This window comes from Ixodes scapularis, unplaced genomic scaffold (genome assembly GCF_016920785.2).
Source record: "Ixodes scapularis isolate PalLabHiFi unplaced genomic scaffold, ASM1692078v2 PGA_scaffold9__187_contigs__length_104089568, whole genome shotgun sequence".
Classification (NCBI taxonomy): Eukaryota; Metazoa; Arthropoda; class Arachnida; order Ixodida; family Ixodidae; genus Ixodes; species Ixodes scapularis.
In genome coordinates, this window is record NW_024609884.1 from 19,531,445 (window position 1) to 19,553,044 (window position 21,600).

Sequence of the window (21,600 nt, forward strand, 5' to 3'; positions counted from 1 at the left end):
GATAAGTCGGCTAATTAATTAAAATTCGTTAATTAACGTTTTAATTATTGAAAATAGACATATTGTTCCAACTAGAAACTGACTGAGCGCCATCAAAAACCACTTAATCAACTCTTTTTAGAACGACCTGAAGCTCGTGGGAAACTCGGGGGCGCACCAAAGTTACCCCTCGTGCAGCAGGCGCAAAGCTAGCAGTGGTGGAACGCGGATGATGAGATTATCATCGTGTTCCGCCACTGCTAGCTTTGCGCCTGCAGCACGAGTAATAACTCTGGTGCGCCCCCGAGTTTCCCACGAGCTTCAAGTCGTTCTAAAAAGAGTTGATTTTGGGGTTTTCGATGACGCTCAGTAAGTTTCTAATTAGAACAATGTGTCTATTTTCACTAATTAAAAAGTTAATTAACGAATTTTAATTAATGAGCCGACTTATAGCAAAGAGTATCCACCCACATAATGTCCGCCTGGCCGTATAACCCACCTGCACAAACCGCACTAGTGTAGCTTTCACGGTCTTTTTAAGCAAATGTGTAAGAATAAAAACACACACACACACACATATATAAATATATATATATAGATATAGATATATATATATAAAGCGGGCATGGTGGCGGGAGGTCGAAGGCGTGGGTATATAACTGAGAAGAAAAAACCCTTGGTGAAAACAGCAACGTACGATTTATTCTTCTTATATATATATATATATATATATATATATATATATATATATATATATATATATATATATATATATATATATATATATATATATATATATATATATATATATATATATATATATATATATATATATATATGTGTGTGTGTATATAATCTGTCCTTCTTTCTTTTTTAAGGTGTTGCCAGACCGCTCTGAGGCAAGAACGAAGCATGAAGATCTTGGCACTCGCCTGTTGGTATACCCTGTTGAGCGTCGTTATTTCATTTCCGACAACTTCAGAACCTCCAGCAAGCGTCACACAACCACACCCAGCAGTGCAACTTCAAGAAAGCCAGAAAGATTCTAGCACTTCCGGAGTAGTGGACGAGGTGAAAGAATTGCAAGAACATCAGTTAGTGCCGAGTACAAGGCCACCAGACGTTTCGACAGTTCGGCACGCGAGCAAGCTTCCCGTCGACGGGGTTAGCACAGCATCGCCGAATACACAAACCGGAGACGAAGCTTCTGTTAGTCATGTTAAAACATCCGTTAAACTGGTAGACTCTGATGGCACGCCTCCGTCACCAAGTGATAAAATTAAATTTGTTACAGATGTACCCTCATCCCCAGAAGTACCTTCATCCACAGAAGTGCCCTTTTCTACAGAGGTGTCCCCTTCTACAGAGGTACTCCCCTCTACAGAGGTACCCCCCTCTACAGAGGTACCACCTTCTACAAAGGCACCCCCTTCTACAGATGTACCCACTTCTACAAAGGCACCTCCCTTTACTGATGTACCCCATTCTACAAAGGCACCCCTCACTACAGAGGTACCAACGTCTATGTTTTCACCAACGGATGAAAGGCACGAAATAACGGAATTCCCTAAACCTTATGTTAAGAAAAATCAAACAAAACACACTTCGAAAAATGAAACGAAACCCGAGAGACCTGACGTAGCTCTAAGCGGAATCGTGGATGATGTAAAAGATTTTGGCGCCGTGAATGACGCAGTGGAAATAGTTAAGGACGTCACAACCCTCCTGTCCGAAAAAGAAAAAAATGATCAGAAACGCCATCCTTCCTTGACAGACGTCGAGCAGAAGGAAGTTTCCAAAACGAAACCTTGGGAGCCAAGCTCGCATGATGAAAATAAAAATGATAGTGAGAAAGCGGCGACGACCCCAAGTGTTCCAAGAGAAGAGCACAAATTAGAGAGTGTCCCTCACGCTGTCTCCGTGAACGAAACGAAACCGACAGTAAATGAAAATGTCAAAACTCAGAGGTCCATAATGACCGCAAGGTCTCAAACGAAGAATAGTCGGGGTACTACAGCTACGATGCACGCTGAATCCTTAAAACTTGACGGTAAATTACCGAAACTTCATAAAATTGATAAGAGAGAGGAGACGTCAAATGTTCAAGGGAAAGAGAAAACTGACCCAGTAGCCGTGATGAAGCCAGACGTCGCTAAACCACAGGTCGCAGGACCAGAGGTTGCACAGCCAGAGGCCACAGAACCAGAGGTCGCAGGACCAAAAGTCTCAGAGCCAGAGGAAGCAAAGCCAGAGGTCACCCAGACAGAAAACACGAAGGAAACTGTTCCAGAGGTGCTCAAGCCAGAGGTCACACAGACAGAAAACGCCATTATACTCAAGCCAGATGCCTCCAAAGATGAGCTAGTTCGGCCAAATGATGTCACAACAGAGGAAGCCAAGCCAGAAGTCCCTAAACCACAGTTTGCAAAACCAGAGGTCTCAGGACTAAAGTCCGCTAAACCTGAAGCTTCGAAAGAGGAAACGGTCGAATCAAGCTCTGAAACAGCTCAATCAGGAGTGCTGCATCCAGAAACACTTCAAACAGAAGCACCTCGGGCGGAATTCGTACCTCTAAAAACTCTTGAAGAGGATGTTGCTAAACCAGAAACTGATCAGCAAAGTGAGGTTCAAAGCGAACTACTTCCGCCTGCAGCAGGACAGCAGCAGGCCGTCCCAAAAATCACCGCAACACTAATCCCAGCAACCAACGTTGCTGTCCCCGCGAAAACTAAGGATTCTGCTTCAGAGAGCACTCAAAATGTGGTCGCAGGAAGCGCCCCCCAAGCGGTAGCTAATCAAACCTTATCGGCGGCAAGCACTGACGGGGTAACAGGAATGAAGAATGAGACTACATCCGGAGGCAGCAGTGGTTTCGACCCTTTTTCAGCCATAAGGGCCATCGCGAGGCCCGTTATCAACGCGGTCACAACCGTGAGAGATACAATTAGACCAGTGTTCGGCGCGGCCCTATCTCCTATCGTAGGGCCAAGTAGCCCCGGAAAGGGTGATGGTGAAGGAGCACAAAAATCACCGAACGCCACACAACCACCATTTCAGGGTACTGAAACTCCTAGTGACGTCCCCAGTAAGCAGCCAAACGGAAAGGGCGCGGAGAGTCCAGAAGAGACCACAATTCTGCCAGACAAGCAAAACGAGAGCCTGGCTACTACGACAAGCCCTCTGGTTCCTGATAAAGTTGCTGCGGAACCCAAAATTGATGAGAGCAATCCTTCGAGTTCTGAAACTGTTATTCCAACTGGGTATGTTTCCAAAAATGCATCACAGTCACAAAGCGGACTGCCTGGGCTACCATTTGACCCTACCACGACAATTAAAAGGCTCACCCAACCCGCGATTAGCGTTGCCACCGCTGTAAGAGATAGGGTGAAACCTGTCTTTGACGCCGCCATTGCTCCTGTTGTGGATGTTATTTCCCCTGGGAAAGAATCAGGAGTGGGTAATCAGACACTCGAAGTCCAACAACAACCAAAAGAAAACAAAGAAGGTGCGCCAAGCTTTACGGAAGCTCCCAAAGAACCAGTACATTCTACTGAAGCTAACGCAAGCTCAACCAAACCCTCCAAAGAACAAGAACAATCCGCAGAAATGTCCAAGCTACCAAAAAGCACCCATGAAGATACGTCGAACTCCACCGAAACTCCTAAAGAACAAGGGAAACGCTTGTACTCCAAGTAAGCAACACCACACGTTAATGTGTTACCTCATTAGCAGTGTCAAATCCCCAAAATATTGAAAAAAAGAGAACTGTCAAATTCGAATAATTTAGCATTGTTTTTAGACCATGTACCTACCATTTTACAAATTTTGCATTTACAGTTATAAGCTGTTTACGACGTTCGTTGGCAATGACACAGCGGCACTGGCTGCTGTTTCAGCTCTTCAGGAGATTCCAGAGGTAAGTAGGCAAAAATAAAGAAGCTTCAATCGGAACGAGTGTTCAACTGATGCAGGTGGATTTCTGGAACATACCGACGCTGAATCGCAACGTCACGTTTCTGGTTCCCCCTGGCCTTGTTGATAAAGTCACCGAAGACCTCACGAAGGCTGGCCTTAAACTTTACGTGCTGACGAACGACATTCAAAGGTATTAAATCATCTGCCAGAGTAATCATATTAGAACTGCTTAGAACATACACCGTAACTAATCAATTGCGTATTATTCAGTTTTCATTAAAAAAAATTATCGCAATGAAGTGTTTACTGTGCGCAGGACATCGTTGAATTTTAAACGTTCGTTAAAGGGGATCTAAAACGGGCCTGTATTTGAGAAAAAAAAAAACGCTTAAATCGTCTTTATTCGACCTCCAGGTCCAGGATCACGAATATCAAAATTATATTTCGGATTGGTGCGCCAAGTTACCACAACAGCACATTAAATATAGCGCTGAGGCCCCTCCTTCCGGGCGCGTTCGGCAGGAGGAGAATTACACAGAGATCTTAACATTTCCACGCATTCCGCAAGCCTTACCTGAGCAGTCAAAAATGCTGCAATCGCGATGCAGTTGAAACCAGTGGGTAAAAACTAAAAAATAACGCCAAGCAATTTTTTTTTTTACGTCTAATGGTATGTTTTGGGCCAAGTGCTTGTGATATTCAAAATCATCGGACAAAAACACACTAGAATTCGTAGCTAGCTAGGATTTTTTTTTTATAAGCTGAAATGTTTAACTTGCACAGTCCACGTAGCGCTTTTCGCGATAAAACCAAATAACCTATGCCAATCTCTCACAATTTTTTTTGGCGTAAATAATGTTGAAGGCGTATTACTGACGGAAAAAAAATGTCCATCATTTCTCCCGCCAGTTGGTTGGACAGGGAGAGGGATGAAAACAGACCAGGCGTCTTCTTTGATCAACGGGACATCAGCAACTTCGCATACGACAAGTATCATCGTGTCGAAGAGGTATCCTTATAATACTGGATACTTATAAGTTCATAAGCTGACGTAAACTTGTTATGTAGCGAAATAAAAGAAAGAATAAGGAATCGGGAATCGAATGGTGGCCAGGTGGACTACCTTTGATCAGAATCTTCCACCGCTTGTAGACTGCCAATCCTTTCTTTTATTACTGCTCACAAATACCCTTTTAGTGGCAGTCTTTTTTCTTTCTTTTTTGATAAAAGTTCTTCGTATTGCTTTTGATCAGATCACGGGCTACCTGGACTTGCTGGCTCAAAAGTACAGCAACATCGCCACTGTGCGAAGCATCGGAATGACCCAAGAAGGAAGACCAATCAAGGGAATTATCGTAAGAATTAACACACTTTTTATGGGAAAAAATAGGTGCTGAAAACAATGTTTTGGCATGCGTATACGAAAATATGGCAAATTCCATAGACCGCAGGTTTAAGAGTTGTTGCTTTTGCGCAAGTTAAAACTTCTGAAAATCGTAGTAACATTGCGAAGATGAAATACATATGTTTAGCTTCAGTATATAAGTATGTACGAAGAAAAGAAGAACGCCTGCTCTAAAGAAACCATCTTTGTCACGCAGTATCCTTGAACTCCACCTAGATCAGTAGGCTGGAAACGCTTGGCCGTGCAGACGCTCCTCCTAAAGTGCGAATTGCAGTGCGCTCCTTTTAGAAGAGCGAACTCTAATACGAGCCAACTTACATTAGGCACACGGTAGGAGAAAAGCCCGACGGGGGATATGTAAGTTTAAAATTAATACCCCGAATTCCCCAACGAAAACGCAGTGACATCGCATAACTTTCGCGTTCTCATTGGTCCATCTAACCTGTTGCTTTGGCTTCATTTTGAGATTGGGTAAAATTGAGTATATCTACAGGGTTCTCCATTTTCTGTAAAGTCAAAGTTCACTCAATATTGCACTCTGACGGTGTTTAATGAAACTCACGTTATCCAGCCAGTTTCTGCTCGAAAACAAGACCACATAGACGACTCTGGATTATTTGTAAAATATATTGAGGTGAAAAAAAGGAGCCGCGGTATAAATACGCCAAAGGATTTTGACAGGAAACGTATCAGTGCAGTCAAGAGAACCAGCCGAATCATTTCAGGTGAGAAAATATAATTTTTTGGATGTGTAAGTTGCCTTTGTAAGCAATTAGGGCGCTGTCTTGTCCTTGTAACTAAAGATATAACCCGACAATGTATTAGTCCTGAAATTGACAGGAAACAAAAAACAAAAACAAAAAAACATGGAAAGGGTCACAAGCCAAACAATGTCCTACACTCTTGCCGCGCGTTCTTGCTGTTTTGCACCGTGTTTGTTACAAACGGGCACTGTGCCTCCTCAAACGCTGTCTCCTGCCCGTGCCAAACTTGAGAACCAATAATTTAATTGCTCGGCCCACAAACACTGCATTGTATCATCGTAGTCAGTTCTTGCCCTCTGGCCCGGCGAGTTAACTCTGGGCAATGCCTGCTTGTAACATGCGCGCTCTTCCTTCCCCAGCTAAGCACGGGCGGTAACCGGCCGGTCATTTGGCTGGACGGGGGCATCCACGCCCGCGAATGGATATCGCCGGCCTCGCTGGTCTATCTCCTCGGAAAGATGACGTCCGGATACGGCTCGGACAGTACCATCACGGGACTCATGCAGGCCTTCGACTTTTACGTCTTTCCCGTGGTGAACCCGGACGGATATGCTTACACATTCCACGCTGTGAGTCAATGTCCTGATGCGCCCCAACGGTAGTTGATATGATGCCGGAGTTTAGTTACGTCATTTGACAATTGAGACAGGCGCGTGTGTATTGCACGCAGGTGTATGGAAGTTAAACAAGAAGTGTACGTTTGCATCCGAGCAAACGGATGTTCATTAGAAAACTTGTATATAAGAAAAACATCCAATGAAAAAAAAAATAACAGGCAAGGATCAATATACTATACAATGATAAAACGTAGAAATAGCAATGATGTGCTCTATTAATGCCATAAAAACATTATTTTCCTCGCGTTAAGACAATACTCTCGGCCTCGTTTCTTAAATATAAAACTTTGAGTTAGTACAGCATAGCGAAGACCTGGATTTTCGTAATTTTGAAGGTTCGCCAGCTCGCCTGTCTTTAATATTGTAGTTGTGTCTACTTTAGGCTGACTTGCAACGGGAAGTTAGCAGTGTTGAAACTCGATAAATGTATATGGGTGATGTAAATGGCTGTTGACTGGGTCTATTCAAGAAAAACAATTTGGAATATAACACGCAAAAAGGGTGTCATTCGTAATATACGATGTATCGCCTCAGGAATAGTTTCTCGATCAATTGCCCCGCGTTTACTCCAAATTAGTTTGAGTAAACAAGCCGTATGCTTTACTTCCAGGATCGTCTCTGGAGGAAAAACAGGTCGGGGGGAAAGCAAGGCTGCAGAGGCGTGGATCCTAACCGAAACTTCGCCGCTTCGTTTGGAGGCAAGGCACTCCAAATTAAGCAGCGCTCGTGTTGTCCTGTTCTTTCTGTCCTATGTTCCGCGCTGTTCCATTTAGTTACTCCAAATTAGCCTCCTCTCACAAAAGGAGATGTTTGCGTTACACATGTATTTTTATCACACCACTAGAGCCTATAGCCTCGTGCCCCTAAAATCAACTTCATCTTTACAATGACGCACTCAATTAAAATTTCATTTAATCAGCTATGAAACTAACAAGGCGTGACAATTCAAAATGCACCACAGCGATGTGCTAATTACGGCTGGAGAGGTGTAGCGTGTCCAAGACGTTTATTAATCATACACGTAACTCGGAGTCTCAACAAAGATATTCCGCCGATTGTCCTCTAAAAGGAGAGGATTCGTCCTAGTCTATTGCGGAAGCTCAGGAGCGCTGCGATACTTTTCCATGTCAAACCAACCACGTAAAACATAGGCCCCCCTAGAGGGGAAATTTTCAACTCTCTACATTTAGATACCGTTTTTATTTTTTATTTGTTTTGTTTTGTTTTGCTTTTATTTTGAGTGACCCACCAACAGCTTTGTGGTGCACTTATCAATGAGTCAATTAGTAATAACATTTTAAACAGGATAAAATCGAAATGTTAGGACAAAACAATAGTCTCAACACACTTTAGAAATTTAGGCTCTTCATCAAAAATATCAAGACTAACATTCCCACAAATCTGTTCTAAATGGTGATAGGTCACTTGTAGGCGTGCATGGGTGCAACATGGTAGAAATCGGTCGGATAAAACAAAGTCTCAAGTCCACTAGACCTTCGAGGAACGTGCAAGTAGATGTGACTGAGTAACTCTGGTGAATCAATTATACCATTTACAATCTTATACAAATATGTCAGTCCACGAACTGTTCTCCTGCCGTGCAACGAGACTAACTTCACAAGTTCACAAATTCTCTCATAACTATAGAATTAATTCGGTTGAAAATAACGATCAAACAATACACGAACAAATCTACGCTAAACACTTTCAATTACACTACACTGCTAACTATATTCAATTAGCAGTGTGGTGTAAGCAATCCTAGAAGCACCAAACAGATACTGGTGCGTAATATACGTAGTATGCTCAATTTGAAGGAATGAACAACCAGCGCTCTATTTAAGCCCGAAGAACGAAAGAAAAATTAAGAGATCCTTGCGAAAACCGATAAGGCTATTTGGTGCTTCGCTGTTCTTATGCAGGTCCAGGTACAAGCTCCCATCCATGCTCGGACATCTACCGCGGGTCAGCGGCGTTCTCGGAGACAGAAAGCCGAGCCATACGCGACGCGCTTGTAGGTCTGGGCTCCAGGACCAAGGCCTACGTCACGGTTCACTCCTACAGCCAGCTCATCATGGTTCCCTATGGCCACGGCCGCGGCACTTACACAAAGGACTACGCTGACCAGGTTTGCTAATCATGCACCTTTGAACGAGCGCGATCTTCACACACGACGTATTGTACACGCAGATTGCGGCTGCACGTGCCATCTCGCGGGCCATACAAGTCAAGTCTGGAGTCTACTACCAAGTCGGCACAATCTCAAGTCTCCTAGGTGAGGCCTGCGGCGCCAAAGTGGACGAGATGAACACGAGATGATTACGTGCACTCCACTTTTTTTATCTTTTAGGGTCGGCGGCCGGATCATCAACTGACTGGGTCTACGACTCGGCTAACATCAAGTACTCCTTGGCTGTGGAACTGCGGGACAAGGGACGCTTCGGGTTCCTGCTGCCAAATTTCCTCATCGTGCCTACATCTGACGAATTCACCGAGGGCGTCAAAGCCCTTGGCAAATTCATCGCTAGAAGAGAGTTGAACAAAACAATCCAGTGAATGTGTCGCATATACTTCGTCGCAGCCTCGTCCATACTAAGAAGCCTGCGTGTTGCTGTGAAAAACTATCCAGGTGGCGGGCTGGTGTAAGGAATGGGGAAGACGGCGATATTACTTTGCGGAAGGTGTAACCTTCGCGCAGATCTCAGTCCTTCTTGAGCTTCTGTCTTGGAACTTGAGAAATTCCATTATGTGCGTTTTTCATCTTGCTCTTGGTATCTAGGTAATTTCACTGACCTAACAACCCACTAGACAAGAAAATTAAGCACGCTTATAGTTAATAAAAAGCTCTCCAAAACGGATCTTTAAACCAGATCCGTCTTTTTTTTTTTTTTGCGATTACGCCGGTTTTTCTGACAGAGGGGGCTCTCATATAATCCAAGTCATTCAGCTCTTTCGTTTGTAACTATCACCAATCTGCATTGTCTCTGTGACCACGTCTTGGAAGTAAACTTTTCATCCATTTACTTATTTTGACCTGCAAAGTATCTGTACGTGTTCAAAGGGGGAAGGTATAGGATCGAAGCAAAAGTTATTACTGCACGGTGTACTCATCGTGATACTTCAAAGTTCACATTCCATCAGAGTTTTCTTATTAGTAACAGACGATCCTTTTATTATAAGATAAAAGCAAATAGTTCAACCAAAACCTTCAAAACAATTAGGGGGTGGCACACCAAAATCGTGTCCTTGAATAAACTTTTGCGCAATGAGGCATACATCACAAAAGTCCCGGAGGACGAATACATTGAAATGAATAGTAGCCTCCTCATGTGAATATGAGAGCACACTTGTTGGGTCAAAAAACTATGTCGGCATGGTATAAAAAAAATGGCATAGATAAATTGGCAGTGGTATTTTATGCTAGGCAACAAATAACACGGGTGGTTATGGTCTTGGATGGGGCGGCGTTTCTATCGTGAATAAAAATGTTTCTTGCTCCGCTGAACAGCAGCAAGATTTGTTAAGCTTATCTGTTGTATGAATCATTTTATACGTTTATAAAAAAAGACACACGAATGCATGGAATGAATTTAAAGATGACAAACCGAAAAAACGCACGGAAATCGGAACCTAAAATAGTAGTTCCACAACATAAAAAAAAAAGCCGCGCGGGAATTTTTGCATTACGTAAACAGCGAATATGTCTTTTTAACGAAACCATATTTGCAGTCTACGCGCAGACTGCAAATTACGAATTATATCGTTTTTCAGAAGCGTGAGGCAATTTTCGCATGTTCCGATTTCTGTCCGATTCTCCGGTGGCTTCTCGCATATGCGTTTCAGCCTTAAGTCAGTCAGCTTATCTGGATATGATTACAGATAGCAACCGCAATCTTGGACAACGTGAGCTGAAATCTGAGAACAGCGGATCGCAGGTCCCATAATCCACGGGACGTAACGGTAAAAAGCGAAATTGGGCACGAGTGTTTTGCATGTATGACTGTATACAGCTCATCAATATGATACAGGCGGTCGGGGCTCCTGAACGAAGTTCGACTATTTCAGCTCACATTTCCCCGGAGTGTGCAAGGACATAAACAACTCTGCGAGCCCCCCCCCCCCCCCCCGAAACAAGACTTTCCATTCCAAAATTTTAACATCGGCCTCACGTCCACGCCGCCAGCGTAAACAGGGCAGTGTCGACCGCGTGGTATGGACTCACACGATGACAGCCCAAGACCTAAATCTATCAGATTCGGAGTCCTCAATGTTTGGCGTACGTCATTCGGAAGAACTATGCAAATGATACAATTATGCCCGTAGTTGTCATCGGTGAACAACTGGGCGACATATGCTAGCTGCAGTGCAAAATTTCAATTACACCCGCGCAGTAATAAACCTCTCGCGAAAATTAGTGCGACCCACATTCAGAAAACTAAAGAAACCCCGGTTCGGACACCGTAACGTGTTATTAGAGAGTTTTAGTAGACCGTGTTTTGAGGCCACGCTATTTGTAGCGGGAGCTCGCGCTGCCACCTCGATGCAGGCTCTGAAGCTTGCGCCCGTATAGCGGTGGCGGGCCTTTGAAAACGATCTACTAAAACTCCCTAATACATGCCACTGCTCAACCTTGTCACTGGCTACGGTGTCTCGTGCCCTCCATTGGTAAACTGAACTAGGCTAATATGTCGGAAACCTAGTAAATCGAACCAGGAGCATTGAACGTATACCATTCCTGCAACCCCTTCCCTCCAAAAAAAAAAAATCAACCGAAAGACGACACCCACTTACGGACGCTATCAACAAACGGAAACAAGGCTAGAAAAACAATGAGGCGCATTGGGGGAAAGAAACCGAAAAACGAAAGAAAAGCATCAGGTTGGGCGTTCTGGGTGACATGAACGGCCTCAAAGTTGACAAACCGCTTCGGGAGCGTCGTGTCAGAGGCGGGTGTGCAGCGGTGCTCACGGGCAGGCGACCGGGTCAAAAACCTGTCCCCAGTTCACGTGCCTCATCTTTTTGCCCGTGCGTATTCATGAGGGCGTGCCTTCCGGGGGACTTCCCCCGTCTCACTGCTGGCGACCCGCGAGTCAGCCTCGGTCGACCGTTGAGTGCCACTGCTGCGCCACTGCCCGCACCACCTACCCACGGACGCGTCTTTGCAGGAGAACAAAAAGGTACGGCTTACATTTCAGCCTTCGGGGTATCTTGTGTACACTCGCCTAACAGTGTCCGGCTGTGCTCTGTATCCTAGAGAGACTCGTGATCGAACCTCACTTGTTATTGGAGCTGCAATGCTAACGGACAATTCTGTCTTTAGATTTGGTTTTGAGAAAATGCGAGTTTTTGTAGATCGTACGGCATACGCTAGTAATGGAGTTACTCAGATATACTTAGTACCGGTAAAATATATTTTAACTTTCTTTTTTTTTTTTTCTTTTTTTTTTTTTGGGGGGGGGGGGGGGAGGGGGATTTTGTTTTGCTTAAAACTTACACTTTATTTTGACATATGACCCGAAAATTACACAGACGCTTAATATGATTGAAATACCTTGATTATGACATGTTTTTACCAACTTGACACGGAGCTCAACAAATCATAAATTTTTAGTTCTAGCAGTGATGTGATAAACCCTGATGCAAATTATACGTTCATAATTGTTTTGATATAGTTCGATATGCCGTGACCAAATGTCGTAATATATTATTATTGCCACTTCTCAACCCATATTCCTATGTCGTGCAGGTCTTCGATTATAAACAGAAATGCGTGCACCAGTGCGTCTGGATTTCATCATCTTGCTTGCTGTGTTCCTGCCCTGCAAGTGTGAAAACAGAGTCAGCTTCGCAGGGTATGACGATGATATTAAAAACCTCACAGTATAGTTTAAGCCACTAACAGGTATATTCTGCATGTAACATTCATTCTCGCCCACTGGGCAATTAGAGTATCCCCTTACATCTTTATAAAGTCTATGCTATATTATTGATCACTTACGTGCAATATTATAACTCAGGTTCAATCAATTTAGCAATAAACTAAGCTTATAAGTGGTAAATGAGCAAACGAGTCTGACACTATTTCGTACGGTTTTCTTGTGCGTAAATAAAGTGATCGGAGGTTTATGATAGCTTTTTTTTTTTTTTTTTTCATCGTCTTAAATACTTTTTCATTCTTCCAAATGCCATATAAAACGAAGTCATCGGCTGGTCAGAGCATTTGTGGATTCAATGACGTCTGTGCAGCTGCTGCGACAGCTGCAGACAAACAACACCCAGGCAAGTGGAAAACTGTACCTTTCAATCAGGGAAAAAAAAAAAACTCTAGACACTTAGAAACAGTTATATATGTGTATGCTTCTTACGGTCCCAGTTGCGTTATAGTCGGATGTGCGACGTTTACTTGTCATGAGCACCCACTCGATCTCAATTTCGAATCGATAGTGTGTGCATCGACTCGCTATTTCATAATAAAAAGGAAAAAAAAACACGACATGTTGACGATGAGTAATGCCGAGTTACATTGTGCAAAGGAGGCACTATATATTAAATAAACTGTGTGCGTATATTGAATAAGCCCGGCGAAAATTTGAAACTATTCTCAAAATTTCGTGGCACCATATTGCGCTCTCAAATGGAACACATTCGGGAAAGGTGACAATCAGATTTTAATTACCGAAGATTGTTATAAAGTTCTCACAAAAAAAAAACTGTCCACACAGAGGCGGCTAAGGCCTTCAAAACTTTTCACGATGAGGTATAACACCTTGCTGCCGGGCTCAGTGGTACTGTGAAACATAAACAAACGTCACATAGGTAAACTGCCTTGTTTTCACTCATATTTCGTTTCAATCCCTCGTGGAAGTTGGACTTCTGGGAAGAGCCTGTGTCTCCTCATCAAAACGTCACCATCCGACTTCCGCCAGAAGAAGCGATTCCGTTCCAGAAGCAATTAGAATCTAGTGGAATCCAGTACGTGATTCTCACCGAGAATTTACAAGAGTGAGTTCTCAATCACACAAATGATATCACTCACAAGTTGCGTCCGTAATCATTGACAATAACGTTCTTTGCATTTCTTTTTTTTTTTTTTTTCGTGCGCACGAAGATGGATTGACCGAGAGAGAAGCGAAAACCACGATGATGACGATCTGGGACCTCGAGACTCCGGAAGCTTCAGGATAGACATGTACCATACTCTGGATGAAGTAGGGGCTAAACCTTTGCATTCCTTCTATCCATTCCGCAGATAACCTTTTCTTTATATTTATCTTGATCTCCATCAATGTAAATATAAAATGTTAAATGTGCTTAACGCTTAAAATTTACGTTCACTGAAATACTGTATTTGTGTTTAGATCTATGGTTATCTGGATGCTGCAGCGCAGAAATACCCCAACCTTACGAGCCGGATTACCATTGGCAAAACGGAGGATGGACTCGCTATTCGGGGACTCAAAGTGAGCCTTGTGTATTTATTTTCTGTAACGATTTCGTCTCGTGACTACAGCAGCTCTATCGAAGTATTCCACAAGTCAGGTCAACAATTATGTCTTGGAGCGTAAGAAAACACTCACGATTATAATCACGGAAGATTCTTATACCCACATACAGGTGCAACGTTCCAATGCATTCTAGAAAGTTATCTGAAGGAAAATGTCAATTTATTCGAAGGTCTTTTACAGACGCATATTCTGCCTGTGGACACCTCATATCATGTATTTCTAGGCTTCAAGTGTTACCGTATTACTCAAATATTTAAGTGTGAGATATTAAAAATGGATATGACCATCCTTGTACGTAGAAATTTCTCAGTTGACATAAAATTCGTAATAACGTTGGTTAAACAGCAAGAGGCTTGCGGTTGTGAAACATTCCGCCCGTTAATCGCGCTGCTCTGACGCAGATTAGTTCCGGAGGCAATTCGACCCGACCGGCCATATGGATCGACGGCGGCACGCACGCCAGGGAGTGGATTTCCACCGCCTCGACGCTCTTTCTCATTGACCGTTTCCTAAACAGCTACAACGACAGCAGCCAAGTCACGAAACTCATCGACACCTTTGATTGGTACATGTTCCCCGTGATCAACGCGGACGGCTACAAATACACCTGGACTACGGTAATTCAATAGTATATGATAACGACAGCTTTGTGCCATTTTAGAAGAAATGTTTAAAATGTGAAAGTTTGCCCTCTCCCAAGTGTCCCTCATTTGTGTAATGAGCTCCTCGCCGTTTAAGAAGAAACAGTGCGGATGTGGCGCCATACCGTGGCGACGTTGCGAACTTTGGTTAGTCCAAACTAGTCCAAGGTCAGCGCATGTACCAGGGCACTAATGTTAACGCATTAAAAAAAATGAATTGCGAGTTCACATGAACCAAAGGTTATATATAGTACCTATCGTCACTCACATTTTAGGAAACGCAGGGTTAATATTTTCAGACATCTTGCTTTCAGATTCATTCGTTAACGTTTTTATCAGCTATATGTCGCAATCCCGTTGGCCAAGGAGCAATAATAAAATGTTCGGAATCGCCGCACCCTTGGTTTTTTTAAGCTGTCTCTGACTATACGGCGAGCAAGTGTTTCAAAATGCATCTTTGGCGCTTCGGAACGCAAGCAGGAGCATGTGAACGTTCTGTAAATTGGACCGCCATTCCACCTATAGAAGGTATTCACTGGACGGCATATTTGAGTGCACCGTCCGCTGGACATGCTCAGGAGGAGCTCACACACATATGTCCCTAATACCGGCAATCTTGATGGTGTGTAAAACACGTTGCAAAAGGGCTGTGTAAGCTCGCCTCCAGTAGGCGCTGAGCAGCTACGCACTCAGATATGGCCGCCAGTAAATACACCCTAGTGTATTATTGTATTCTTTTATGCAGCACCGGCTATGGCGCAAGAACAGGATACGAAACGTAGGAAGCCTTTGTCGTGGAGTCGACCCCAACAGAAATTTCGACGTACACTTTGGCTGTGAGTGCTGGTCATTTACAGTGTCATGCTCATATGGCCTCTTACTCACTCAATAATAAAACAACCTTTGATATTTTCCTAGTATACGTCGGAGCATACTGAAAAAAAGTACCTGAAATGTTGGCAGTTGTCAAGCTCAGTCCCCTGCTCTAACAACTTAGATTAAACCGATGTTAACTTAAGTTGTCTTGTTAATATAAAAACAAACAAAAAAACCTCCAGCCTTTCCACTCAGGTGAAGAAGGAAGACCAGCGAAGCTTTATTTATGGTGGGAATGAAGTAATGGCCGGCCGCAAGTTGGCAAGCCAGAGTGGAAAGCTAGAAAGGTTGCCGCCATCTATGAGCGACGGTAGCTGTCCAGAGTTTTGTGTCATCATTTGTTTGCTGGCGGACACGATCCTGGGGAAACGAGCCCTTAATAGCTCCGCTGTAAAACTCGCCTGCAGTTTAAATTGCGTACATGCTGCGAGCAATAAATATGAGAGAAGCACGTCTTATTTTTTCGCGTTCTACACATGGTCAGAAGTTTCTGTTAAGGTGTTTTATTCATACTATTTTCACCCATACATGTGTTTTTGTCCTTGTAGTGTCCGGATCCAGCGCCAACCCGTGCGCCGAAAACTACGCCGGAATATTTCCGTTCTCCGAGGCCGAGAGTCGAGCGATCCGAGACGGCATCAACAACGTGAAAGACCGGCTCAGGATCTACATCAACCTGCACTCGTTCAGCCAACTGGTCATGATTCCGTACGGCTACTCCAAGGGCTACACGTCGGACTACAAGGACCAGGTATTATAACACTCGACTTCTCACGTCAAAAATAGGAGCGAGGCAAGATGTGCTCCCACCTTGGTTTCAGTACGAGGCGCTGGAAAAGCTCGTGACCTCCATTCGAAAGAAAAACAGCGCCTATTACCGCCACGGGACGGCGGGACAGGCCCTCTGTGAGTATAAAATCGCAGACTGTTGCGCTTTTCTGAGCTCAAAAATATCTCTCGAAGATTGAGGGACACTATTTGTGCAAGCGAACTGCCCATGAATTCACTGAAAAGTGAGAATAACGACTACTGCAATTGCAATTAAAAAAAAAAATCTTCGAAGAAGAACGTCAGTTATTTTTGGCATTTACACGCTGCTGTCGTGTGTGCAATTGCCTGACAGATCTATCTAATTTCTTCCGTATAATAGGCATACTAGAATGGTTTACTATTGTTTTATGTGACGACATCTTTGTATCGCATATCTGTCATGTTTTCTTGTCAGTTCATGCTCCGATCTTTATTACAGTCACGCGCCTAGCTTTCAGCTTTCCGAACGAGAGAACGAAAAAAAAAAATAGTCGGTTTTTATTTTCGAAGTTTCAGATAAAAAAGCTACGTGTCTGGCTCTCTACCTTGAATGTAATAGTTATCTTGTCCCCATTAAGGCGGTATTCAGCTAGCAAAATACGAACTCAATATCGTTCCATGGTTCCTTTAGCAGCGTGTTCGTGAATATTCAACATACTTAGCTCAGAGGAAATGTTTCTCTTTGAGATGTGACCTCAGGAGCGGCGCTGGACTGGGTCTACGACAAGGCCAAGGTCAAACACAGCTTCGTCATCGAGCTGCGTGACCGCGGCCTCTTTGGCTTCATTCTCCCGAGAGAATTCATCAATCCGACCGGCGAAGAGTTGTTCAGCGGCGTCAAGGCAGTCGCCTTTCACGTCATGAAAAAGGACCTGTAGCCCGTGCCGGTGGAGGTGTGCCCAAATTATATTGTACTCTACTCCGGAACCATCTGTGCTGATGGACTGCGCTCGGGCTGAATTTTCAATAAAAACCAACAAAAACAAGTGTCTTATTTAAAGAAAAAAAAACAAAAAAGCGAGGCGCTGTAAAAAGGGAGAAAGAGAGACTTATGCATCATTGTTAAAAAGCCGAATTGACTTTATAAAGCAGAAATTTTTATTAATGTTTTCTTGGCAGAGATTAGGAGATTCATAAAAAGAATGTTGTGAGGACTGAAGTTGAGACATGTTAAATGTCTAAAGCTGTGAGTATGGCGCACAAAAGGGACGAACACGGAAGAAAGAAGAACAAAGCGCGAGGACAAATTTCGTCCGGTTAATATTTTCACAAACGTTCACGAGCATTCTTGGTATAGATGTATTTTATATGTACAGTGCGCCTCAAACTTAACGCCGCCACGAGGTGGTTCGGTTTCTTCACTTTTTGAGCTATTCCTGAACAGCAGTCAAAATGGCTGTTGAAGATTTGCGTCCCCGATGAAAACTTAACCAGGGAAAGGTATTCCAGCAGCTGCAGCGATCATTTCATGTTTGGATAGCATGCAATAAAATTGAATGGATCAATATTTGCGAAACCAAGTGGCGGCGTTAAGTTTGAGGGGCACTTTATATGTGTTTGGGGATTTGGGAAAGGGGGGGGGGGGTAATTACACATGACAGTGGTTTAACGTCATGCACTCGCCATAGGGCATTTCAACTATGTTTTCCGCTTGAAGGCAGTTAAAGAATCAGCCAACCAGGTTCCATCGCATGCCGGGTGGAACGCGCAGAGTCGGGATAGCGAGCTGATTGGCCTCTCGCTCAAATGACGTGTAACGGCGCATCATACTCCTTGCTCACGGGCATTTCAAATCGCATTTCTCGAAATTACATTCGATGCGACTTGCGAATCAGATCTTGATTCTGTTTTCGGGTACAGGGGTCACACGAGCATCACTCAAAGGCCAAAAGCCAAGGGCATGCATCAAAAGCATGCAAATTAAAGAATCGGGGAACTACTGGTGAAAATATCTAACCGTCGCGCTACCAGAGGCTAGGTCGAGAACTAAAACCATTGGGTCAACGTCAACATGAATTATTCGTTTGTGTTTACGACGCAGCGCTCGGTTGGCGTAGCCAAAACGCTGCTTCAGGCTGTCAGCGTTCGTCGGGTTCTCGTGTTCAGTCAGTGAAGTACCAGTTGAACACAAGTCCCAACCGAACGCTTAATCTGCGCCCGGCAATCGATCGAGGAAGATGGCGCAAAAGAATTTTAATCCACAGGCCTCGGGTCGGGTAAGCACCTAGCTCTGCGGAAAAGAAACTGGACAAAGCGCCCCCTACAATTCGATCTCCTCGCCAGGTGCGTCTCTTTCGGAAGCCCGTCCCGCGCTTGTTGTCCTTCGTCGTGATTTGGCTGCGCCAGCACGCTCGAAGCTCATGGGGCGCTCAAGTATTATCGAAGGTAAGAAGCTTGTGCTGGAAGAGCGGCACAAGTGAAAGACCTCCCTCCCGTTCTCGTCCAGAAACAGGCTTCTGGCCGGTGCCATTTTCAACTTTCGTGCGTATACGGCACGTATACGCACGAACGTATACGTGCGTATACGTGCGTATACGGCACGTATACGCACGGCACGTATACGCAATCTGAATTGTGAATTTGTAAACATTTTGGAACGGTGTCAAGCGCATGCCAAGTGGTACGCGCAAAGTTCTAATCGCGATCGAATACGGTGCTTGGCTTAATGAAATTTGGCTAAATTTCATTAAATATCCCCGCGTGGCAAGGGTCTTGTGTGCGAAATATGAAATTACCGACGCCGTTCAAAGGCTGACAAACGTTCCACGACATCCTTTACCCTTTCTCTCCCTCTCTCTTTCTCTTTCTTTCTTTATGCTTAACAGAAATTATCTCATATAGGAAAGGAGAATGGGGATTGTAAAACTAATGTGAATTGCGGGCGTTATAGCTAGGGTTCGGAGTTTTCGGTTTAAACCGATAGAAACCGATAAAAGTACGCCGAATCCATTTTCAAAAATTCGGTTTTAATCGAAAAAGGTCAGTTTGTAGGTTCGCCATTTTCGACTTAAACCAATAAAAACCGATAAAAGTACGTCGAATTCATTTTCTAAAATTCAGTTTTAACCGGAAAAGGTCACTTTGACCTTCCAGTCGTACCGCAGAGCCGTGGCGAAAAAGTGGAACGACAGTGCCGACCGAAACGTGTCCGAATGTATGGGATACACGGATGCCATCACGACGTTATGGTTTAATGTGCGCATCATCGATCGGAACTTGAAGTCCGAAATTCCCCATGACTTTGCCATGTACGAGCCTGTTTTCAAACTCGTTCTAAGGAAGACTGGATGCAAGCTCTGCATGTTGTGCTGTGCTTCAAAACGTCGCACCGTGTCTCTTTTGGCGGTCACAACTGGTTGATTGGCCGATTTTCGCTCAGGCAGCGCTTCATCTCCTCAGCCCGCCAGTGTCCAGTGTAAGCGTTAAGAGGTCATTCTCGAAGCTCACGGTCATATTAACAAAAAAGAAAAAGTGCGGATCAACGAAGAAAACCTGGGAAAGTACATGTGTGTGTACTATAATAAGATCACGTAATCCCGATGTACAGAAAGTAAAGATGTGTTTTGGGCATAGGGTCCATATCTGACTTGTTTGTACTTCCGTCTTTTTTTGTTGTTTCTTTTAGAGTTGCACACATTTGCCAAATAAAGTATCGATTTCTTTTTCAATTTATCTGTGCAGTTATTCTTTGAGTGATCACAAATATCAAAGCTACAAGGACCGTCTGATCCGGTGTCCGTTAGTGTTTATTTTAATTCACCGAAAGAAGCCGATACACTTTTTTGGGCATAAATATACACCGAAAAAAAACGAAAATTTAATTTTAAAATAAACACCGAAAAAAGTACGCCGAATTTTGAAATAATAGAAACCGAAAACGCGGAACCCTAGTTATAGCCATGTCGAGTGATTTATGTATACGCCCAAAACGAAGCACCATAAGAGAAGCTCAATATGACCGGCTTAGGGTAGTGGTAATTCCTTTCGCATTCACCAGATCTCGTGACGTCATGGTATGCAAAGTAGAGTCTTTATTAATAAGTTTATTTTTTTTTTTTTTTTTTACTATCCAGAGTTCCTGCAGCTAAACAAAAAAGCGTCTTGCGCTCAAGTTTTTCCCCTGTGGGAACTTCAATTGAACTGAATAGAGCGGTTGATTTGTCTTAATTACGCCCTCCCCAACAAATGCTCTGCCATTCAACTGGACGGTAACGACTCTGAGAGCGGTTAGACGGCGGGACTGCAGGGCTGCTAAGGGCTGCAGTGCAGAGAAGCAGCACCCGGAAGGAAAGAGTTCTTCCCTTTTGAAGCGCAGTTAAAAACTTCGAAACGCATTTTTGTGTCGGCGCGTTTAAGCTTGAGGAGGGATGTAGGTAAAGACAGAATCTGCATAATACATATTTTAATAAATCCATTTTATACAGTATAGATCTTAAGTGCATTTTAGTGCATTTCATATATTTGTTATCGTCATTCATTTTTAAATTCCATTCCCATCGAATGTCGGATTTTTTTTAAGCGCTCTATCGCACGTTCTCTATGGTCGTTTTACATATCCACCCACTCGAGTACTCGACGGCCTGCAGCATCTGGCGTCACGTTTCAAGGTTGACAACCGAGCTTTGAGTTAGCGGTCGCGGCAAAGACAGCAGGTCTACATCACGCGAGCTCGAGCGAGACTCTTTAACGAAAAGCGCCAGAAGAAACAAAATTACAACATAAAAAAGCGCGGAGTCTGACTCATAGCTGTACGTCAACGCTCTTGTCCATGAGGTCTCATTTTTCTCCAGAGAGGAAGGCCCTACTTCTGGTTGCCGGCATGATCTCCAGTTTCATGTTATGAAACTTAGTAAGACTGCGTACAAGTCGTTTTGCGTCTAGTTGCTACACCATAGATAGCGTTGTCGTCTATATGGCTATAAAATATGTATATATAAAAAAAAAGGTTCCGTGGAAAGATATGCTACGATAATGTTATATGGAGTACACGGAAGTTTGACGTCTCGGTTTTCAAGGAAACGAAGCGTGCCAACTGTTGTCGACAATGTGACTCCCTACTGTTTGTCGTGGACATTAGTCATATGTAAA

General features: G+C 43.8%; 2 protein-coding genes across 2 annotated transcripts; both read left to right on the top strand.

Annotated features, from left to right (window-relative positions):
- Window positions 1-1,989: 1,989 nt before the first annotated feature.
- LOC8043157 lies at window positions 1,990-10,200 on the top strand. The gene is made up of 10 exons (XM_029993237.3): window positions 1,990-3,671; window positions 3,817-3,895; window positions 3,951-4,084; window positions 4,804-4,903; window positions 5,148-5,249; window positions 6,423-6,632; window positions 7,291-7,378; window positions 8,603-8,808; window positions 8,871-8,955; window positions 9,031-10,200. The coding sequence occupies exons 1-10, from the start codon at window positions 2,002-2,004 to the stop codon at window positions 9,234-9,236; spliced, it is 2,880 nt and encodes a 959-aa protein (XP_029849097.2). The 5' UTR covers window positions 1,990-2,001; the 3' UTR covers window positions 9,237-10,200.
- A 3,667-nt stretch (window positions 10,201-13,867) lies between these two features.
- On the top strand, window positions 13,868-17,331 carry LOC120848866 (carboxypeptidase A1-like). The gene is made up of 6 exons (XM_042287246.1): window positions 13,868-13,888; window positions 14,039-14,140; window positions 14,587-14,802; window positions 15,572-15,662; window positions 16,251-16,453; window positions 17,200-17,331. The coding sequence occupies exons 1-6, from the start codon at window positions 13,868-13,870 to the stop codon at window positions 17,203-17,205; spliced, it is 639 nt and encodes a 212-aa protein (XP_042143180.1). The 3' UTR covers window positions 17,206-17,331.
- The last annotated feature ends 4,269 nt before the right edge of the window (window positions 17,332-21,600 follow it).

Excerpts from the sequence above, each read along its gene's own strand:
- LOC8043157 (XM_029993237.3), top strand. The coding sequence starts at position 2,002 with ATGCACGCTGAATCCTTAAAACTTGACGGTAAATTACCGAAACTTCAT. Across the intron at positions 3,672-3,816 it reads GGGAAACGCTTGTACTCCAA|TTATAAGCTGTTTACGACGT; the intron begins GTAAGCAACACC and ends TTGCATTTACAG. Across the intron at positions 4,085-4,803 it reads CTGACGAACGACATTCAAAG|TTGGTTGGACAGGGAGAGGG; the intron begins GTATTAAATCAT and ends TTCTCCCGCCAG.
- LOC120848866 (XM_042287246.1), top strand. The coding sequence starts at position 13,868 with ATGTACCATACTCTGGATGAA. Across the intron at positions 13,889-14,038 it reads TGTACCATACTCTGGATGAA|ATCTATGGTTATCTGGATGC; the intron begins GTAGGGGCTAAA and ends ATTTGTGTTTAG. Across the intron at positions 15,663-16,250 it reads TTTCGACGTACACTTTGGCT|TGTCCGGATCCAGCGCCAAC; the intron begins GTGAGTGCTGGT and ends TTGTCCTTGTAG.